The following is a 23,926-nucleotide window of genomic DNA, read 5'->3' on the forward strand; positions in this document are numbered from 1 at the left end:
AAAATGTTTATTTTTTTTATCTGTTTTCACATTTCTATCTTTTTAATTTTCAGATTTTTATTTCAATATATGAGCTTTCAATAAAAAAAGTATAACAAACCAATGTAGAACCAGGTTTCCCATGAGCAGTCTTGTCCCTTGTAGGATGCAAGTTTTTAAAGGAACACTTCAAGCACAATAACCACTGCAGCATGCATATGGTTTGACAACTTACTTGGGTCACTTCCTCCAGGAGAGATATGAGCTCTCTTCTCTGAGCTACATTGGCAATGGAGGACTTATGTAATTGGAATAGTTTATAAGACTATTCACTGGGCCATTTAAGTCTTCGGCATATTAAGACAATATTTATTTTAGCGTCAGACTATCAAGCTTGACTTGCAAACAGCTGATTAGAGTCAGCAAGCCAAGGAGAAAAAAAAGCACATTTTGTTAATGAATCAGCAGATTCTAATTGTGATTGAGAATTGAGACATTGAGGAGTAACATTTGTCATTTTCTGTTTCAATGTATATATACATATGGATTTGAAGCACTCTAGCAACTGAAGATCAAGAATAGGACAATGGTTACAGTAAAGAATGTTCTTTTCTCCAGGTGAGAATTCATCTAGAAAAGGGGAAAAGATAAAAGAAAATATTGATATGATTATGGAAGAATTGCTTGAATAGATCAAATTTGTAGAATTAAAAATTTTATATTGAGCAATGTATAAGGCTTGCTTGCATTATATACACACAATGACCGAATTAATTAAAGGATCACTATAGGGTCAGGAACACAAACATGTATTCCTGACCCTATAGGGTTAAAACCACCATCTAGCCCCCTAGGCCCCTCATGTCTCCCTAAAAGTAGCAAAATCTTACTGTATTCAAGCCAGAAGCTGTAACTCTGCATGCTGTTTGACTCAGAAAAACAAGCAGTCTGCTGACATCATCAGAAGTGGTAGCCTGATCCAATCACAATGCTTCCCCATAGGATTGGCTGAGACTGACAAAGAGGCAGATCGGGGCAGAGCCAGCATGATTCAAACACAGCCCTGGCCAATCAGCATCTCCTCATAGAGATGAATTGGATCAATGAATCTCTATGAGTAAAGTTCAGTGTCTGCATGCCTGTTCTTATGTTTCATTAGATTAGACAAACCACATATATATTTGCTGTGAATCAGCTGAGTGGTCACATTAGCACAGGCATAGAAGGGGTAAAACCAATTCCTCAGAACAAGCAGATCATGGGCACACGGCCACAGCTGTGCAAATATGCATTTGGTGTGGACGTGTCTGAAAGTAGAATGTATTTGTCCTTGAAAACCTTAACTGTGAATGAGGTAAGCATAACACAGTTCTGAGCAATAAGGTAAGAGTAAATAAATGCCAGAAATGAAGTACATAAATCTGTCAAAATGGACTTCTGCCTGCAGCTAGGAATGATTAAAACAAAGCGACTTACCTTTGCAAGTTTTAAAAAGCTTTCTTATTTGTCACACGTAGCATCTTCAGCTCAGTCTCCATATCTTCATAGTCATGGTCTTGTTTATAATCTGTGTACAAAATAAATACCAATTTATGATGTAAGTACACTCCAGTGCATCATAGTTGCTATGGTGGCAGAGGTGCCCTGGTGCCAGCTCCCTAACAAAATCTACAAAAAAGGGGGAGTGTTAATGCACTCCTGGCACAGTAATCACACACCATCCAGGAAGTTTTAACATTTTGGACCCTCCAGTATGTGGATTTCATAATCGGGGATTAATTTTACAACCTTGAGATGAAAGGGATACTCTTAGCACTTTAGCTTAATAAATCATCTTTAATATATATTGCATATCCCTGTAGAGAGTCACTGCTAAATTATTTGCCATGTAGGAGTTAAATCACCTTTGTTTCTGTTAATGAAGCCTAGCCACACCTCATTTGCTGTGACTCACACAGCCTCCATGAATAATAAAAGTTGTAATTAACAAACAGATCAGGAGTTAAGAAATTCTAAATTAAACACACTGCAGATTTTTTTTTTTTACAAAAAAGTTTAAACATTAGCTCTCTCTGCAGGACACATGCATGAGACACACATGCATGAGGACATAAAGACACATACATACATACATACAGACACCAACATACATACATACACACACATACATACACACATTCATACATGCAGACACTGACATCCATACACACATACATTCATAATGGCATACAGACATACATTCATACATACAGACTGACATACATGCATATATACAGACTTACTGACAGATATACATGCATACAGACATCCATACACACATACACACAGACATACGTTCATAATGATATGCAGACATACATTCATACTGACATACAGGCATACATATATAATGACATGCATACATACATATATACATCCATAGACATGCATGCATGCAGACATACATACATACAGACATACATACACACACAGACATACATACAGACATACATAGACATACATGCATGTAGTCAGACAGACATACATAGACATACATGCATGCATGCATCCAGACAGACATACATAGACATACATACATACATACATACATACAGACATACACATACATACAGACATACATGCATACAGACATCCATACACACATACACACAGACATACGTTCATAATGATATGCAGACATACATTCATACTGACATACAGGCATACATATATAATGACATACATACATACATATATACATCCATAGACATGCATGCAGACATACATACATACAGACATACATACACACACACACAGACATACATAGACATACATGCAGTCAGACAGACAGACATACATAGACATACATGCATGCATGCATTCAGTCAGACATACATACATACATACAGACATACACATACATACAGACAGACATAAATACGCAGACATACATGCATGCATACAGACAGACACACATGCATGCAGACAGACATACATACATACATACATAGACATACATACATAGACATACATACATAGACATACACAGACATACATACATAGACATACACATACATACATAGACATACATACTGTGATCCTTGTTTGTAGATAGCACGGTCCTCTAGGGCAAACACATGCACAGTCCTTTTATTTTCATATAATTCAGGCAACTTTATTGTAAATCCACACAGGAGACAGCAGTAAATGAAAACATAAATCCCTTTAAACAAAAACCTAGCTCGTCTGAGCACTAACTAATATCAGGTTCCCTATCTCTCAGGGGTTACACTAAACAAAACAATATTGGATTCACCAACCCACAGTCTTTGTCCACTCTCAGCCCTCCAGTGCTCCAAGCCAGCCTTGACTGCTTCACTTTCGCACTCCTAGTGCTCCAAGCCAGCACTCCCAGTGCTCCAAGCCAGCACTCCCAGTGCCTAGTCTCCTTGACTCTCTTACTGGAGAGAACACCCTCTCTCCTACCTGCTTCCTGAGAGGAAGCCAGCAATCCCCCTCTACCTGCCTAGCAGGGAGTGGTTTATTCCCACTGCTACGGCTGATTATCAGCAGCTGAGCAGTGGATTGGAGACAGTCCAAAAAACCCTGGCCTGGATCTATGTCTCCCATGAAAACCACTAAATTGTGGAGTGGAGCATTGGCCCACCCTTCTCTCCAAATACTCCACCCCAGGGGCCCATAACTAAACAACGCTTTGTGTTGCACAAAACACAAACTACATATACTCCCCTTGGGGTTAAATGGCTTCTCTGCCTTCACTTTATCACAATACATAGACATACATACATACATAGACATACACAGACATACATACACAGACATACATACACAGACAGACAAACATACATACATAGACATACACATACATACATAGACATACATACATAGACATACATAGACATACACAGACATACATAGACATACATACATAGACATACACAGACATACATACATAGACATACATACATACATACATAGACATACACAGACATACAAACATAGACATACATACACAGACATACATACACAGACAGACAGGCATACATACATAGACATACACATACATACATAGACATACACACATAGACATACACAGACATACATACACAGACATACATACCCAGACATACATAGAGATACATACACAGACAGACAGACAGACAGACATAGACATACACAGACATACACAGACAGACATACATGCATGCATACAGACACACACACACAGTGCTCCAGCCACCCTCCTGTCTCTTACCTTTTCTTTGCAGGAGGGTGGCTGGGGATGGTGGGAGTCGGCGCGGCTCCCTCTTCACTTGCGAGCGCGCGTAACCACTTCCTCCCAGCAGCACTTGCGGCTGCTTTTTTTTTTTTTTTTAAAGGGGCCTGGTCGCGCTATACCGGCCATAGCGCTGACCGGGCCCCTGAAGGAGGGGGCCCATCGGGTGGCTGTAAGTGTGTGGGCCACCCGATGGGTCCCACCATGTGGGGCCCGGGCGGCCCGGCCCCCCAGGGCCGCCGGGCCCGTGACAACCGTTATGGTTGTCACCCCCTGATGGCAGCCCTGGATAAACATTAGATGACTCTTTACAGGAAGTGTTTATGGAAGGCTGTGCAAGTCACATGCAGGGAGGTGTGATTAGGGTTCATAAACAAAGTGATTTAACTCCTAAATGGCAGAGAATTGAGCAGTGAGACTGCAGGGGCATGATTTATACACCAAAACTGTCTCATTAAGCTAAAGTTGTTTTGGTGACTATAGTGTCCCTTTAAGCTAAAATAGTTTTTGGTGCTTAGAGTATGTACAATATTAAGAAGTGGCTTATCCATGTTCTAATTAGTCTTAACAGATTACTGACCCCTTAGTGACCACGGACGTACAGGGTACGTAAGACAAAAAACGGTCCTTAAAGACCGCTGATGTACCCTGTGCATCCGCGGCCAATATGAGCACTGGAAGCGATCATGATCGCCTCCTGCTGCTCTAAAGGTATTGCAGCAATGCCTCGATGTTGAGGCATTCTGCAATATCCCCCCCTGACTGCCAGGCCCCCAAGTGATCGCTCCCCTGGATTTCCCCACGTGGAGCCCGGCAGTGTAATGCAGAACATCGGAAGCCCCCTCAAATAAATAAAGTATTAACTCCCCAATACCAAACCCCTCCCCAATATTAATCCCCTCCCATTCAGTTACCCGATCGCCGGAGTTCTGCTGCCGGCGATCGATCTTCTCCATCTGGGGGGACTGTCTGATAACCCAGACAGTCCCCCCTCGGCAAATCAGGACCCCCTGAAAGAGCGGTCACATGGCCGCAATGGGTGTCCATAGTGCTGCCAGCAGCGGGACTGCCTGAACTGCCTGGTGAAAAAAGTAAAAAAAAAATTATGTTAATAAATAAATAATAAAATATATATGCATATATATGAGATATGTATATATATATATATATATATATATATATATATATATATTATATAATGTCATACTAAGTGTATTTTTTTATTAACATATGCATATAGTAATATAAAAATACACAGAGTAAAATTACGCACGTATATATAATATCTATATATGTTGTATATATATATTATCATAAAATAAATAATAATCAATTACAAATAAATAGCAAAATGTAAAAATTCAAAAAAATTTACAAAATTATATATATGTCATTTTCTTCTAACTGTATTTTGATAGTAATATATAAAAAAATACTTAGAATAAAATTATATATATCTATCTATGTATATATAAATAAATAAAAATAATACGAAATATACATATGTCCATATACATAATTACATAAATAATTTCATAAATATACATGTAGACTTCAAATATATAAATATGTATATATATTTAAATTCTACATGCATATTTATGTAATATTTTTACATAATTAAGTAATTTTATTGATTGCAATTTTGCAACTAAAATATTAGTGTTTCAAAACAGTAAAACATATCAGAGCATTGACATTGTCAGTGAAAGTGAAGTTTTTTGCATTTTTCACACACAAACAGCACTTTCAATGATGATATCATTATTGCGATACGTTTTACAGTTTTGAAACTCTAATATGTCTGTTCAGTGAAGTCTCCTGAGTATAACAGTATCCCCCATGTACAGCTTTTATAGTGTTTTTGAGAGTTACAGGGTCAAGTATAAGGCTGTCTTTTTCACATTGAAATTTGCCAGATTGGTTATGTTGCCTTTGAGAGTGTATGGTATCCCAGGAATGAGAATTACCCCCATGATAGCATACCATTTGCAAAAGACAATAACCCAAGGTATTACAAATGGGGTATGTTCAGTCTTTTTTAGTAGCCACTTAGTCACAAACACTGGCCAAAGTTAGCATTCAGAATAGTTTTTTGCATTTTTAATAGACAAACAAATATAAATGCTACCTTTGGCCAGTGTTTGTGACTAAATGGCTACTAAAAAAAGACTAGACATACCTCATATTGAATACCCTGGATTGTCTACTTTTCAAAAATATATGGTTTGATGGGGGTAAATTACATTGGCCGGCTTTAAAAATGTCCCAAATAGGAAAATTCCAAGTGAAAATGTGAAAACTCCAAGTTGGAAAACTGGAATGCGCACCCTCCAAATAAGGTCTTTTAGCCCCCAGACAACCCGACACACCTATACATGGGTGGTATCACTCTACGAAGGAGATGTTGCTGAACACATATTGGGGTGTTCTTTGGCAGTAACCCTTAAAGTTCTCAGTACATGTATTCTTAAATTGCTATCTGTGTCAAAAAAAAAATCACCAATTATTTTTTTTTTTTACATTTGTCATAGATTGGTGGTACAATGGTTGCATGAAAAGAGTAAAAATACACCAAGTTTAATACCTTAGGTTTTCTTCTTTTAAAAACAATATATATACATGTGAATTGTTATTCAGGGATTTCTGACAGATATCAGTGTTACAATGTAACTTTGATTAATTTTGAAAAAAAAATGGTTTGGAAATAAGAACATGTTAACATTGGGTATTTCTAAACTCGGGACAAAATTTAGAAACAATTTAGTACGGTTGTTTTTTGGCGGTTGTAGATGTGTAACAGATTTTGGGGGTCAAAGTTCTAAATAGTGTGTTTTTTAATTTTTTCAACATATTTTATAATTTGTTTATAGTAAATTATATGATATGATAAAAATAATGATATCTTTAGAAAGACCATTTAATGGCGAGAAAAACTGTATATAATATGTGTGGGTACAGTAAAAGAGTAGGAAAGAAATGTACAGCTAAACATAAATACTGCAGAAATGTAAAAACAGCCCTGGGTCCCAAACGGTAAGAAAATAGAAAAGCGGTCTGGTCACTAAGGGGTTAAATACATTATTGAATTGTCCAATATGGTGTGGACATTTCTGGGATCACCAAGTTTCATGGTTCAAGAGTTTTTATAGAGTTTGTTTTACCCTGATCTTTCGTTGATTTGGAGATTTAAAAAATATATATATTTACAATATTAAACAAAATATTTTCAATAATTTTTATTTTATTTTATTATTTTGTTGTCAGAAACGTGCTGGAATGCTGTATGGAATCATAGCAGATAAAGTGAACTATTTATATTGGGTATTTAGACTAATTATTACAATGCTTAGCCACTTCTTAATATTGTACATATATATTATTTTTGCTGTTATTTTATCATTTTAGAGACCACACTAAATACGCAGAGATTCTACTTGTGTTTCTATTTTGTTTGCTGTGGTGTGTTGCTATAGGAATGAGTATAAAGTAAATTTATACTAGTTTAGGACAGTCCTGGCTTGCAAACAATGCTACATTTTAAATAGATCCCCTAGAAGAGCCTTAACGGCGAAACGCGCGTTGGGGCGTTATTTGTATGGTGTAGCTTCTATGATGAGGGACATGCTTTAATATATTCAGACTATACCACCCATACAATATTTATTATTTTATTTTATATTTATTTATTTATTTATTTCATTTGCACATTTTCTTCTATTTTTTATTCCAATTTTCGTTCTGTGATTTCTAAACATACTATATTTACTCTACTTAGAGGAGGGGAGGTGGTTACTAGTATTTTTTAAGGGGTGCCCTTGAAGGCACAGCAGAGTAGGAAAGCTAGTCTCTCTACTTTTAGCTTTCTCTCCTGCCTATAAATACAATCTTCTGCAGGGCTTGTGTCCTGCTAGTATTCAAACCACACTTTTTCCCTCCTCTCTATTTTTTAGACCAGCAACATGTGTTACTTTTGCTAGCAGGTACATTTGCTGTTATTCTGTATCTACTTTTTGCAGTATTTCCTCTTACTTCTAACTACCATTGACTCACAGAGTGATATTATTGAATTCTTATTATTTCTTTCTTTCTGTTATCTCTTTCTGTTATCCAAATAATAGGGCTATATTCCTTTATTACTTTATTAATGTTTTCCTTTTGTGATTTAGGAGTTTTTATTTACTCCCATCTAAGCAGAAGCTATATTTACTCTGCTTATTCATATTTTTTTTATTACATCAATTTTTTACACTATATTAATTAAAAGTTACATTTTGTTTCTTCTCTCTATTCTTTATTTTAAATAGATAGTTGAAAGAAAATACATTGTATCAAAGTGTGTTACTTTGCTTGTCTGTCTCAGTTGATATTCCCCAAGGCTCTGTTCTTCATCTTCTTTTATTTTCCATCTAAACTGCCTCTCTCTGTAACCTTATTAACTTCTTTGGATTTCAATACCATTTGATGGTAGACAAATTTACCTCTCCTCCCCTGACCTCCTCCTGCTCTCATGGAATGTGTCACAAACTTCCACTCTTACATGCTGTCTTCACTTTCCAGCAGGACTTGGCACCTGCCCACACTGCCAAAAGCACCAAAGCCTGGTTCAATGACCGTGGGATTACGGTGCTTGATTGGCCATCAAACTCGCCTGACCTGAACCCCATAGAGAATCTATGGGGCATTGCCAAGAGAAAGATGAGACATGAGACCGAACAATGCAGAAGAGCTGATGGCCGCTATTGAAGTATCCTGGTCTTCCATTACACCTCAGCAGTGCCACAGGCTGATGGCTTCCATGCCACGCTGCATTAAGGCAGTAATTGCTGCAACAGGAATCAAAAGATAAGGTCCAAAATGGACCTTAATTTAAGAGTATAGAACACAGCTAAAGGTTAACTCTCAACTGAAAAAAGGGACTCCACTAAAGTATCCCTGTAAGTGCAATAGAAAAGAAAATATTTGATAATATGAATAATCCAATATAGTTTCAGGAGTAGTATATACCTTTAAATTTTAAACTTGTTTGATGCAATGCTAAAAAGAAATGATATTACTTATATTAAATTGTTAAAACATAAGTATGCATTTTGTTGAATAAGTCCAATAATAAAAATGTCTCTGTATGGATACAATTGTATCACTCAAATAGAAATTCACAACAGTCTGAATTTTGTTAGCTATTTCCAGTTATAATCAAACTGGGATTTGTATGCTGGATTAGCTGAATTTATATTGTACAGTATTATATATTATGCAGTAGGACCCATAGAGAGAGATCACAGATGGGGGGTGGGGTGGGGGGGGGGGGGGAGAAACCCTTTAAAGAGCACTTATTATTCAGTTATCTCTTTTTATCCCCCAATGCTTTGGGATATGATCACTCCCTCTAGCATGTAAGCTCATTGAGTAGGGCCCTCTGTTGCTATGCATCCACTTGTCTGGTTACAATTACGTTTCTGTTAGTCCACCCATTGTACAGTGCTACGGAATTTGCTGGCGCTATATAAATAAAATATGTATTTTAAAATGTTTGCTTATTTTCCAGAGATCCAGGGCACAACAGATCGTACCATGCACAGTATCACAGCTTCTCTCGGCCACGCAGAATGATGAGGTTTTCAGAATAGGGGAAGTTGAGCTTTCTCAGGTGTGTATTTGATCTTCTAAACGAATAGGTCTCTTTACTAAACACCAGATTTTACTAAACACCAGACCAACGGACAAAACTGATTGAAAATGTTCAAATACTGACTGAATTGGCAATTATCATATCTTCTAAAGCCAATTCAGTTCAGATTTTGGGTATTCTGACCAAATCTCCACCTTTTGTCTGGTTTAATTTGTTGTCGTCTTTAAAATTAGTGCTTAATACTTTTGAATCTTATAGAAAATATAGTATTTTGACTTTCACAAAGCAACACTTTTTCAAGAACTTTGGGGCCAAATGCACAGAATAAGATGCCTCGATTTGCCATGCTTCAGGCATATCTGCTAAACAATGAGGAACCAGCAGACACTTTCTGTTAAGTTATTGCTGACCAGTCATTAGAAAGGCACCATGTGTATAAAAGGATACCATCATACCACATGCCCGATTGAACAAGCAAACTTATCAAGCCCTAGTTTAACTTACTCACTAACAAATGAAACCACCCACAGAATCAGTGTATTTTGGCTGTTGTGAACTGTAATGTCTAAGTTGTGTGTTTTTTTTATTTTTTTTATTTTTTTTTTATTTCAGTATGCATAGATGGTGCACTATTCAATGGGAACAAAAACAAATGTTTTGGTTGGACCAAAAAAAAATGCCTACCAAATAATGCATTTCAGAAAAGCGTTAATCTATAATCTATCCACATAATCTATAATCTTCTCATATACATAAACAGTATGTATTGGTTAAAATTGTACGGCTGCATACCCTAACAATTGTGCATACATGATTGGCAACATGAAGGGGTTAAGCAACGGTGTTTATGGACAGGAGATGTTTTTGTGCTAAGAGTATAGGCAGTTATGGTGCTTGGGTCCGATAAGAACATAAAAAAAATTGCTTAAGTAGTAGCCATGGTAAAGGAGAATTCAGAATTGTTCGGCAATTTAATTTGAACAATACAGCAAATTTCGTACATTTAATATAAACAATAGCAAATAAGAGTAGAAGTAAAGTAATGTTGTAACGCAAAGTAAATGACCACATGAGCATGTTAATGTCTTGTGAAAGGAAGAGTGCTAAAAACCAACATTGTAATGATGGGAAACTCTGCCTGCTCAAGTGTCCGTTAAATCTGTATTCTCATCTAGGATATGTGTAATTGTTCAATTAAATATTGTCTATAACCCAAACATATATATTTTTCAGGTTACAATTGTTGGAATAGTCAGACATGCTGAAAAGGCTCCAACAAATATTCTTTATAAAGTGGATGACATGACGGCAGCACCAATGGATGTCAGACAGTGGGTGGACACAGATGTAAGCTATCTCTGTAATCTAAACTGGATATTTTACATTTCATTGGTGGCAGGCGCTCTGGCAGGATTTGTGATTACTCCCAGGAGCTAAAATGCTATGTTAGTAGCCAGGCCTTCTAAATTACTCACAACTGCAAGCCTGGAATACTCAAAGCATACTTACCAGGGGTGAATTTCGACTTCCAAAATGTTTTCTGTCTAATGGCAAGTGGAAATTATGAGCCCTGCTTACTCTCATTTAATGTCACATCTTTGGTAGCTGGTACACAGAGACTAAGGGCAGGTGATTGTATAAACATGTAGTGTTTACAAGAAAGCAAAATGCATAATTCTATGTTGAGGATCTGTAATAACATTACTATTACAGTTCCTCAAATTTGCATCAAGTTGGATTTCACAATGTTTAAAAACAGTGATGTAATCCGAAGGAGAGGCTATAGAGGTCTTACAGAGGAAGTGGGTTGGTATTTTGAATGCTTACAGTGCACGCGATGAGGAAGACTGCATGCTGTCAGTAATTTGCCAAAATCTCATTTGGTTATGTAATAGACTTGAGTGAATTCTAAGTTAATAACTGCTTGTCTCTTACAAACTGTAACTGTATTAATGTGCAACTGTATCCTTACTTGCAGGAAGCAAGTTGTGAGAGCATTGTGGTACCGCCTAATAGCTACGTTAAAGTAGCAGGTCATCTTCGCTCCTTCCAGGTAACACACAGGTTTTTTGTTTTTTTTTTTGCTTGGTTTTCCAGTAAGAAAAATTGAAAATGACAATTCACATATTCGCTTCAAATTGTCAGAAAAAAACCCAGCTGTGGTTATGCCAATGTTGGTGTTATTCATGGCCCAAGTTATCCACAAAATCAAATTCTGATTTTTGAAATCACATGCAAATGCCTCATTCAGGCTTTTCAGATTTGGATATTTGTGAAATGCAGGTAAAACAGGGGCTGGTTTGGTTGCCCAGTTAATCCCTTTAAAATTATTTTGAAAACCACTACACATGTGAATGGTCAATTGTGGGTGTATTGCTTATGAGTGAGGAAATGGCATCGATCTCTCTGGAAAAATCCAGGTGTGTGAATTATGTATGTATGTTGACATTGTCCTCTGATAAACTGAATTATACCAGTTAGAGGTGCAAGTAAGAGAAACATTTATTTCCTACTAATTTTACAAATATCCAACATTCTGTTCAAATTTTTTATCAGCCAAGTCCAATGTAGCAGTATACTCTGCATTACCCACTATTCACATGTAGTGTGCTATATTTTTGTCATGGTTATAATATATAAAGTGTGGAAGCACAATTTTTCTTGTAAATAATTTAAGTTCACAGGTGCTTATACCATTTTTAAAATGGTCATAACAAATTGAATTAACTTAACAATTGCTCCCCCCCCCCTCTTTTCAGAATAAGAAGAGTGTTGTAGCATTTAAGATTGCACCTATTGAAGACATGAATGAATTTATATCACACATGCTGGAGGTTGTACAAGCTCACATGATCCTAAATTCCCAGGGTCAGGTATGTTTATAGTCAAATGTGGTTCTCTCCATCCCTCACATGGATATCCTGAGGCTACAGTTTGTTTTTATCTGCAGTAGTGAGCTGGTTGTTTAAGGTTTAATTTAGTTAAATCCGGGGCCATCGCTAGGGTTAGGAAACACCTGGGACTTGAGCCCCAAAATAATTTGGCAACCCCACCACAAAGCTTGGCCCTGAAAAAAAAAATGCCAGGAAAAGCAAGCGCTCCAAATACTAAGGTTTATTCTGTTATGTATGTATCCCTTCATCCCTCTCGGGCAAGGGGAGGTGACATTATAAAGATCCTTAGTTGTCCAGTGTATATAGAGCCTCCTGTCTCTCCCTCTGGTTTTCAGTTTTGGAGCGTTGCCATGGTAACCCGCAGCAACATTCTGAACTGCCTGCTGCTCATGGAAGCCATACACTTGCTCTACACCCAGCATAAGATGTGTGCTCTCTGAGCAACAGGTCAGGAAATTATATTTTTGAGCCTCCAACTGGCCCATAATGGCCCCTTTTTTGCAAGGCTCGCAGGCACATTGAAAGGTAGCGCTGCTGGCCCTGCAGAGGGGGGAGTTGCATGGCCCTAACCTCCCCAGCCCTCCCTGTTCAACATCGCTGGTTGAAGCAATTTGTCTATAAACTAACAATGTTTTGTGAACTATGTCTTGTAGTGACACTGTAAAACTGCAATTTAAAAAAAAATAAAAATAATAATTGTATAAAGATTGCTTTAATAGGTATTTTGCATGTTCATTCCTTGCAAATTCAGACACTATTCTTCCTGGAGGGGTCTTTCCTTAGTAATGTTTGCTATATTGGTTCTACTTTGTCATGCAATGTTAAAGGCTACGCAGTGGAAGCTGCAGATAGCTGTGTAGAAATAGTGTAAATCCATGGATTGTGTGGCAGTGGTCTATATTTATTTCGGGTTGGGTGGAGGGGGTGCTGGTTTGTATTCTTGTTTATAATTGAGACCGCACATATGGAAGAGTCTTCTGCTTCTGGAAAGCTTTCCTTGCAAAGCAGCTCCAGGTCCTCCTACTGCGACTTTTGATCCTGTACGAGGCTCCAGTGTCAAACTTCTGAGGCTTTTAATTCCTTTGATTCCATTTAATTCTGTAATAGTTTTTTCAGTTTTGTTTTTCCTAATATGATGTCCGTCTCTTGTGTTAGGCTTCAGGAGGTGGATCTGCCATGGTCCTCAGCACACCTGGACGCGTGGGAATGGGGGAGACTGCAGGAGCAAATGACATGCCAATTAATGGGCTGACGCCACATCAGAGCCAGGTACATATATATATATGAAATGGTGGTTTTATGTAATGCACACATACTATATAAGATGGAAAATTAGACTTTAAGTTCATGAAGTACTTAAAATGCCTAACCTGCCATTACCCTACTTGCCCTAAACCTTAGGGTTATTCCATAAACTCTGCTCTGCTGCAAATTAAAATCAAAATGCAAACGTCAGGCAGGAATAGCCAAAAGCTTTCTCCAACCCAGTTAGTCACGGTGTGCTTATATTAGCCTCTGATTTAACAATAGGCTTTTAATTGCAACAAGCTATGTTGTAATTGAAAATCACTGCTTATCACAGGAGAGAGCAAATACTTGTGTGAAATGTGACTGAGCTGCATCTTTTGTCTTGTAAAGAATCTCATCGTCATATTTTCAAAAGGTTTGTAAACTTTTATTAAAAAAACAAAACTCTGTCACTTAGGTTTATTTTTGTTTATATGGAGGAAGTTTGTCATGATGAGGATAGGATTACTGTGCAGACTTAATGACCCTATATGTTTTTGTTTGCTGCTTTTTTTTTTTGCTTGGAAAAGTGCTAATGATCTAAACATGCAATTTCCGTTATCATTCATGAGCAGTCTGTTTTTTTTTTTTTTTCTTCTTCTTAAATGATAAATGTGTGCAATGTTTTTCCCCTCCATTCTAGATTTTGAATCTGATTAAAAGCTACAGAGGGAGTGAAGGAATGGCATTAGATGATCTGAAGGCAAGGCTTCAAGGAATTAATGTGAACACAATCAAGTATGTATCTGTTCTGGTGTCAAGCAACTAGTTACTTGCTAGTAAAATCTAGCTGCCAGCCAGCCTCAACAAAGTGGGATAGCCTTGGAGTCTTGTGTGTATGTATAGAGAAATTGCATTTTTAAAATTTTAGCATTACTAACTCCTTAAGGACTACGGACGTACTAGGTACATCAGACAAACGGTCCTTAGGGACCGCAGATGTTCCTAGTAAGTTTGCTGCAATTATATTACTTACCCGAACGCTGCCGTTCCTCCGCTCGCAATCGGTGTTGCTCCCGGTCTGGGGGGGACAGTCCTGACCGTTCCCCCTCTGCAAATTAGGCCCCCTGCAGGCCATGTCATTGCTCTGAAAGACTGGTCACATGGCCGCAATAGGAGTCCATGTATCTGCCTGCAGGGGGACTGCCTAAACTGACAGGCAGTCTCCCTGCATCTGTAAAATAAATGTTATTAAATCAAAATATAAATGTATGTATGTATATATTGTGTGTGTGTGTGTGTATTTTTATATAATCTATACATATATTAATATATAAATACAATTAGAATTAAATTACACATGTATATATAACTGTATATTGTGTGTATATATTCTAAAATATAAATAAGTCAATTAAAAAATGATATATAATTTTTATTCTAACTATTGATAATATATAGTTATATCAAAATACACTTAGAATTAAATTTTATATATGTATATATCACAAGCCAATTCCGTAGCGCTGTACAATGGGTGGATTAATGAGCCTCGCCGCCGCATTCATTATAGATTGCAGCAGTGCAATCTGGGAACACGTAAGACCACTGAGAAGGGGATTGCAGTAGTCGAGGCGAGAAATAACGGCATGGACCCAGGACCTTAGCTGCGTCTGGTGTTTAAATATGTTTTTGAGGTGAAAGTGGCAGAATTTGGTGATCCACTGGACGTTAGGGGTGAAGGAGAGGTCGCAGTCAAAGAACACCTAGGCTGCGAGGTAGAAGTGATGGTAGCACCGTTGACTTGGAGGGAGACCGACATGGGAGTAACAACACTTGAGGGAGGAAAGACCAGACGTTCTGTTTTGGACAGGTTGAATTTAAGGAAGTGAGCAGCCATCCAGTTGGAAATCGTGGAGAGGCAGTCGGAGCTACGAGTCAAGATGGGCAGAGAGGTCAGGAGAGAACAGGTAGATTTGCGTGTCATCGGCATATAAATGATAATGAAAGCCAGAGGAGCTGATGAGTTTACCAGGAAAGGCAGTATAGATGGTGAACAGTAGGGGACCAAGGACAGACCCTTGGGGAATGCCAACAGAGAGGGGTTGGGGAGAAGAGGCAGAGCCAGAGAAAGCAACACTGAAAAAGCGCTGGGAGAGGTCGGAGGAGCACCAGGAGAGAGCAGTATCTCATAGACCGAGATTATGGAGAATGAGAAGAAGCTGTTGATGATCAACAGTGTCAAAGGCAGCAGAAAGATCAAGGAGAATTAGGATAGAGTAATGGCTGCGAGATTTAGCAGTGATTAAATTGGTCACAGCTATTTCAACAGTGACGAGCGCGGAATCCAGACTGAAGCGGGTACAGCAGAGTTTAATTCGAGGAAGTCTGTTAATCTTGCATACACAACTCTCTCATGGATCTTGGAGGCAAATGGCAGTAGCGATATAGGGCAATAGTTGGATGGGGGGTAGGGCTTTTCCAGAATAGGCATTATGATTGCATGCCTAAAGTGTGAAGGGAAAGGGAGAGATTGGAAATTTTAGTGAGAGTGAGATACGAGGGAACAGGTGGTGGGGCGGGAGGACCGAAGTAGAGCAGAAACCTCTTCCGTTGTAGTAGGTGCAAATGAGCAAAGAACAGTGGAGTGAGTGAGTGTGGTTGGGTGATGTATTGGAAGGGGAGGGAGAGAGGTTAGAGATATCTTCCCTGGTTATAGAAATCTCCTCGGTGAAGTGAGTTGCAAAGTTTGATGCGGACAGGATGGTCGGAGGAGGGTGAGCAACAGGGCGAAGTAAGCATTAAAAATGTGAAAGAGGTATTTTGGTTGGCGGGACAGTTTGCTTATGAAGGTGTTGAAGTAATTTACTTTTGCAGACAAAAGGAGCGCAGCATAAACTTATAGTGGAGGAAGTCAGGTGCAGAGTCAGACTTTCTCAAACAGCGTTCAGCAGTTCTGGAACATTTTTTGAGATATCTGATCAGCTTGGTGTGTCATGGTTGTAAATGGGAAGGCTTGCTGCGTTTAAATGTAGGGGGTGCAATGATGTCTAGATAAGAGGCAAGTGAGATTTGAGATGGGTAAAAGGAATTTGGAGTTTGGAGAAATGGTGGAGATCAAGACAGTGGAGGTTTCTGTGAGATTGGAGAGTTGAGGGTGGTGAAATGTGGGTATGGGGGTATGCTGATGTCAAAGGTCAGCAGATAGTGGTCAGATAAAGGAAATGGAACAGTGGAGAGATTAGAGGTAGTACAGAGATTGGTGAAGATCAGGTCAAGAGTGTTTCCTGCTGTGAGTTGCTGAAGTAGACCACTGTGTGAGGCCGAAGGAGGAGGTTGCAGACGGGAGGCATCAGGGCAGTTGAGGTTTTTGATTGGGATGTTAAAGTTCCCAAGTATGAGGGAAGGAGTGCTAGAGGAGAGAAAGTGGAGTAGCCAGGAAGAAAAGTGTTCAATGAATAGCCTAGGATGACTGGGAGGGCGGTAGATGATGGCAATTCTTAAAGGAGTGGACTTAAATATGTGGACAGTGTGAACTTCAAAGGAAGTAAAGGATAGGGCAGGGAGGATGGCTGGAAAGGTACATTGAAGTGAGAGAAGGATGCCTACACCGCTGCCTTTACAGTGGAGTGTGGGAGACTTGTAGCCCACCGAAACATTAAGAACCCGGAGTAGCGGTATCAGAGGGGAAAGCCAGGTCTCAGTGAATGCTAGTAGTGTGAGGGAATTGGAGATGAAGAGGTCGTGTATGGCTGTTTTTAATATTGCTACAGATGGAACGGTGTTCCAGAGTACACACTGAATGTTGGTAGAGGAGGATAAACTGCAGGGTATTTGGATGACGTTTGCATGATTTCTAGTTTTGTGTGAGCAGACGAGGTAAAGGGCCCTGGGTTGGGAGAGACGTCACCAGGTGCTAGAAGTAGGAGGAGAGATAGTGACAGGTGGTGTGAATGGGCTTTATTTGGTGGGGTCTAGTATGCGATTGGGTGGGAGCAGGAGAGAAAGAATGGATAAAGTGGGATTAATGTGGATGTGATTTTGTTGAGAAGTGGGTGTAAGATATTTTGATGAGGGAGAGGAGAGAAAATGAAAAGAGCATTGCTCAGATGAGTAAGTAGGAAACGAGAAAAAGGAATGAATACACACGGTCACAACTAAACGTGTGAAATCTATCCTAGATGATACCGATCACAGAACTACTAGACAGGGGATAACCCAAAATAAAGACAATGTAAAGAGAGGAGACCCTTGAAACAAACAAGGGGATCCTAAATGGTAGTTCTGACTATACAGAAAGAAAGAATGATTGGAAAGTCTAGGGAGCATGAAAAGAGACCGGAAATAAGTAGCTCAATTGCGCTAGGTAGTAGAGGTAGAGAATCCCAACAAGCGTACTGATATAGATAGTGGGTATATTTGGTAGAGAGCCCCCTTACTATCTATATAGATCTGCCTGCCAATGTAGAGTCAGCCAGGGTGGATAAATCTAGCCCCAAAATACGGAGTGCCCCACTGAACTAACTACACTTGAAACGCCATTCCCTACGTCCGGTCAAAAAAGATGCCTATTAAACACTAACTTCTGAAAACAAAATACTAAGTGCTATCAAGCGGAAACATAAGTTAAAGTGAAAAGCGCTTGACGCGCGTTTCGGCGTGTATATACGCAGTCGTCAGGAGCTATTACATGTATGAGCCTCAAGAGCCGGTAAATATACACCCCTAATGAGGGGAATACTCACAGCTGATCATCACAGACAAGCCTGTATTCAGCCTATCCAGAGAGAGGATGGCGAATGACGTGAATCGTCACGCCTCCTCCTAACGTCATGTCGTGCAACCTGTTTTCATTGGGCTAGCACAACATCAATCTATGCTAAGGAGTGATTGATTACACCCCCATATAGTATCCTATCATATATACTGTGTGTGTGTGTAATTTTCTATGTGCATATTTATGTAATTTTTTTGTGTGTGTGTGTGTGTGCATTTTTCACACATATGGCACTTTCACAGATATTGTTGTGATACGTTTTACTGTTTTGAAACACTAATATGTGTGTTCAGCGAGTCTCCCGAGTATAACAGTACCTCCAATTTACTGGTTTTATAGTGTTTTTGAAAGTTATAGGGTCAATATAAGGCTTGATTTTCAGTTTTTTTTGTTTTTTTTTTTACATTGTAATTTTCCAGATTGGTTATGTTGCCTTTGAGAGCGTGTGGTAGCCCAGGAATGAGAATTACCTCCATGATGGCATACCATTTGCAAAAAAATACAACCCAGGTTATTGCAAATGGGGTATGTTCAGTCTTTTTTAGTAGCCACTTAGTCACAAACACTGGCCAAAGTTAGTGTTCCTAATTTTCTGCATTTTTAACACACAAATATAAATGTGGCTACTAAAAAAGACTGGACATACCCCATATTGAATACCCTGGATTGTCTACTTTAAAAAAAAAATAAAAAATAAAAAATGTATATGTGATTCAGAGAATTCTGACAGATAAGTGTTACAATGTCACTATTAATACATTTTAATAATATATATTTTGAAACCGCAATGTCCTACTTGTACTTATAGCCCTATAACGTGCAAAAAAAAAAGCTAAGAACATGTTAACATTGGGTATTTCTAAACTCAGGACAAAATTTTGAAACTATTTAGTTTGTTTTTGGCGGTTATAGATGCGCAACAGAGTTTGTGGGTCAAAGTTTATTTTGGGTGATTTATATAGTATCTGTTGTAAAAATGAGCAGAAAAGGAATGGCAAAATAAGTTATGAGAAGGAATAAAACAAGTTATATTTTAAGGCACTTACAAAATAACTATAACTATAACTGTAAAAATAATCTCTAAAATGCAAACAAACTGAGATTTCCTAAGCTTAACATAAAGTTAAATACTGTAAACACCCTTATGAAATGCAATACTACTCTCAAATTTCAATGGGATAAACAATTACTTTAACAAGTTGCAAAAAAACTTTTAAAAATGCTTATCAAATAACCCAGCTTATACAGCAATACATTAATCAACACAATGACCAATATTCCATATGTGCAACAATAACTTTTAAAAAAGTGCAAATATATAAATGTGCAAATCGCCAAGCAACGTGCAACAACCACACATAATATCCCTGTATAAAATCTCCTTTTATCAGCACATATACCTCAAAAATAGAACTACAATTGTGCAGACAGTAGACATTATAATATAGGGAAAATAAATATTAATGTTTTCTGGTATGCCCACTCACATTCATTAGAGCCCTAAGTTGGCTCAAAATTTAAAGCTATTAATGCATTGTACTTACCATATTGATAAAAAGTGTCTAGTTTGAAAGCTTACACCCCCCTAACGTACTACTTGTCCATGGCATAGTTGTAATGACGATGTCCCGAAGACCATATACATATTTAGCATTCATGGACAGATGCTTGGTACCGATTCTGTAGCATCCTATATATGCTACAAATGCGGTTTTGGCTGAATAAGCCCACATTCTCACACACAATACAAAATCTTGTAGTAGACCTTTAACCTCTTTAGGACAGCGGGCGTTCTATGCAGTCCTTTTTGGGGTAGCTCTAAACGCCAGAGGGTGGCATAGAACGTCCCCGCTGATCCCACGCCGGTGGTCGTGATCCTTGGGTCTGCTTGGGAGCTCAGGCAGCCCCCTCTGCCTGATCCATAAAATATGATCGCGGGGTCCTCTCGATTACATGGCTGGAATAGCTGGCTTATGCAGTGCCTGCAGGGGGACTGCCCGAACTCCCAGGCTGTCCACCCTCGTGTCTGCAAAAAAGGTTTAAGTTAAAATAAAATTGTAAAACCGTTCATAAATTAAAGAAAAAGTACTTGGATCATATGTATGTATTATCCAAGTACTTTTATATGTACGTGCATTATTTATATATATATATATATATATATATATATATATACACACATATATACACATATATATACAATTTTTTTTGTTTCTCAATTGATTTATTTTTAATATATAATTAGAATATATATATATATATATATATATATATATATTCTAATTATATATTAAAAATAAATCAATTGAGAAACAAAAAAAATTGTATTCCTGTTTAAATTCGTTTGAACTGTATTCTGATAATACATATATACAAGTCAAATGTGTATATAGATCTCTAAACACAAATATTAGTGTTTCAAAACCGTAAAACTTATCACAACAATAACGAAACAAAAGTGTTGCATTTTTCACACATAAACGGGGCACTTTCACTGACAATGTAATTGTTGTGATACGTTTTACGGTTTTGAAACACTGTTTGTGTTCAGCGAAGTCTCCGGAGTATAACAGTACCCACCATGTACAGCAAGCATGTCAAAGGCTAACACGGGCCAAATAAACCAGGTTTAAGTTTGTGAGCCACAAAAATGCAAAAACTTCAGTTTTCATAGAAAATTTTGAAAAGTACAGTATAAAAATGTTGCCTGACATTTGACGTCCTTACACTCGTAGGGCTTCACAGTAAACAAAAGAGCAAATTTATTCTAAGGACACATGTATTTGCATGTAACCAATGTTTCAGTCCAACTGCCATGACATATTCAGAGCAGTTTGGTAATGGGACTAAAATGGTGAATATATGCAGTTTCACAGCTCTAATAAAACAAATAACACGAGTGTGTTCTTCACTTTGGCGGAGATCATTAAACTTTATGATCTTGGCCAAATCCAATGCTTTCCCATAGGAAAGCATTGGGAAGCTATTGTGAATGTGTGGCAAACAGTTGCGCGGCCAATCAGCATCTCCAAGGAGAGCGTTCAGCGCCTCCATGCAGACCCAAGCTAATACACTGCCCCCTTCCCCCATTCTAATTCACTGCCCCTTAATCTAATACACTTCTGTCTCTCCCAATTACCATTCTAATACACTGCCCTCCTCCTAATTTAACACATTGCCCCCCTCCACCACTCTAATACACAGGCCCACTCCTTCCCCCAAATTAATACAGCAACCCCTCCCTCTAATACCTCCCTCTCCCAAATTAATATAGTGCCTACTCCCTCAGTTTAATTCACTGGCCCCGTTCCCCAAACGCCTCTTCCCCTACCTTAAGATAAGCCGTCCTCAAGTTCCAGCTCTGCTCTTCCTCTGGTACTGCGAGTAAGAGGAGAGGCAGAATGGCTGGCCTGTTCTGCAGACACAGCCACTCTGCCCTCTTGCAGACGTGGGAGGGAAGACCAGAATCAGACAGGAAATATCGTCCCGGGGGCAGGTGGGCCGCAAATATATTCATTGTGGGACGCAAGTTTGACAAGCTTGATGTGCAGGTTTTTTGCTGTTTCGAAAAGTTAGTCAAATATAAGGCTTGCATTTCCTTTTTCCCCACATTGAAATTTGCCAGATTAGTTATGTTGCCTTTGAGAATGATTGGTAGCACAGAATGAGAATTACCCTGCATACCATTTGCAAAGGGTCCAGTCATTTTTTTTTTTTGCGACCACTTGGTCACAAACACAAGCCAAAATTAGCGTTCATATTTGTTTGTGTGTGAAAAATGCAGAAAACAAATTTGAACGCTAACTTTGGCTCGTGTTTTTTGACCAAGTGGCTACAAAAAATCCACCCCATTTGTAATACCTTGGGTTGTCTACTTTTGCAAATGGTATGCTATCATGGGGGTAACTTTCATTCCTGGGCTACTGTACGGTCTCAAAGGCAACCTGTCCAGTCTGGCAAATTTCAATGTGTATAAACTGAAAAATGTAATGTGCTATATTTGACCCTGTAACTTACCAAAACACCATAAAACCTGTACAACGGGGGTACTTTTGTACTCTGGAGACATCGCTGAATACAAATGTGTACTTTATTGCAGTAACGGCTAACAGTATTATGACATTCACAGTTAAAATGCCATGCAAAAATAAAATTCTTAATTTCTCACATTTTGTTTCATATTTTTTCATATTAAATTATGTTTAATATATAAATATTTGATGTGAAATTAAAGTCCTGTTTCTCCTGAACAAAATGATATGTGTGGGTGAATTATGGTTGAACAACATGTACAAGTTTAGATGAAAACAAAACCTGGAATTTGCGCTACAACTGCCTACGTCCTTATGGGGTTAAAGAAGAGTGGTAACTGTGTATATGTGCAAGCAGGGTACCAACTTTATATTAATGCCCATGGTTTGGAATTGCTTGTCTAATATCTCATAAAGACTGTCAGGTGTCTGTCTATACTTCTGGCCATATAGTTCTTATCTTTGAATGTATATATTTTTTAGGATTTAATCTACGCAAGGCCTATTTTATATGTACCTGCTAGATTTGTGAATGGTAGTTGAACAAAATTGTAAAGATTTAATTTTAAAATATGGCCAATAATTAAGATCCTATTACATGAAATAACATTCTACTTATTCTTGCTATTTGCCCTCAGACAAGCATTGGAGTTCCTTAGCAACGAGGGACATATTTATTCCACAGTGGATGATGACCATTTCAAGTCAACAGATGGAGATTAAGAAAAGCAAATTATGCATTGCATCTGTGGTTGAGTGGTGCAACAGAAGAAACTGTGTCCTGACTTCTATAGCGTGGATATGTGGCTTATGTGTCATCATTTTCAGGATTCTTGCACCTCACTCCCTGCCTCTTTCCCCCACGCAATAAAATGGATTTCCTGTAGCAAGATGAGATGTATATGGGTTAGTCATAGGCTCATAATCCTCATTTAGGAGAGGCCTACACCATACACTGAGAACTATTTCCATGTTTTTTGTTTTTTTTTTCTCATCCTCTGAAAACTTTACTTTCAGTATAAAACAATTAGGCAGGCTATAGTATTGGAAAATTGAAGATGGTTTTACATCTTAACAAGTAGATTACACGAATCCCTATAGATATTTTCT

General features: G+C 38.2%; 1 protein-coding gene and 1 long non-coding RNA gene across 2 annotated transcripts; one reads left to right on the forward strand and one right to left on the reverse strand.

Annotated features, from left to right (window-relative positions):
• Window positions 1–438: 438 nt before the first annotated feature.
• Window positions 439–1,542, reverse strand: LOC134591428 (uncharacterized). The gene is made up of 2 exons (XR_010088214.1): window positions 1,456–1,542; window positions 439–609 (listed from the first exon to the last, which is right to left on the reverse strand). It is a non-coding gene; the product is annotated as an uncharacterized LOC134591428 (long non-coding RNA).
• A 7,570-nt stretch (window positions 1,543–9,112) lies between these two features.
• Window positions 9,113–23,676, forward strand: LOC134609230 (replication protein A 32 kDa subunit-like). The gene is made up of 8 exons (XM_063452887.1): window positions 9,113–9,130; window positions 9,804–9,905; window positions 11,121–11,234; window positions 11,866–11,940; window positions 12,647–12,760; window positions 13,937–14,050; window positions 14,712–14,806; window positions 23,455–23,676. The coding sequence occupies exons 1-8, from the start codon at window positions 9,113–9,115 to the stop codon at window positions 23,537–23,539; spliced, it is 717 nt and encodes a 238-aa protein (XP_063308957.1). The 3' UTR covers window positions 23,540–23,676.
• The last annotated feature ends 250 nt before the right edge of the window (window positions 23,677–23,926 follow it).

Source organism: Pelobates fuscus, chromosome 1 (genome assembly GCF_036172605.1).
Source record: "Pelobates fuscus isolate aPelFus1 chromosome 1, aPelFus1.pri, whole genome shotgun sequence".
NCBI lineage: Eukaryota > Metazoa > Chordata > Amphibia > Anura > Pelobatidae > Pelobates > Pelobates fuscus.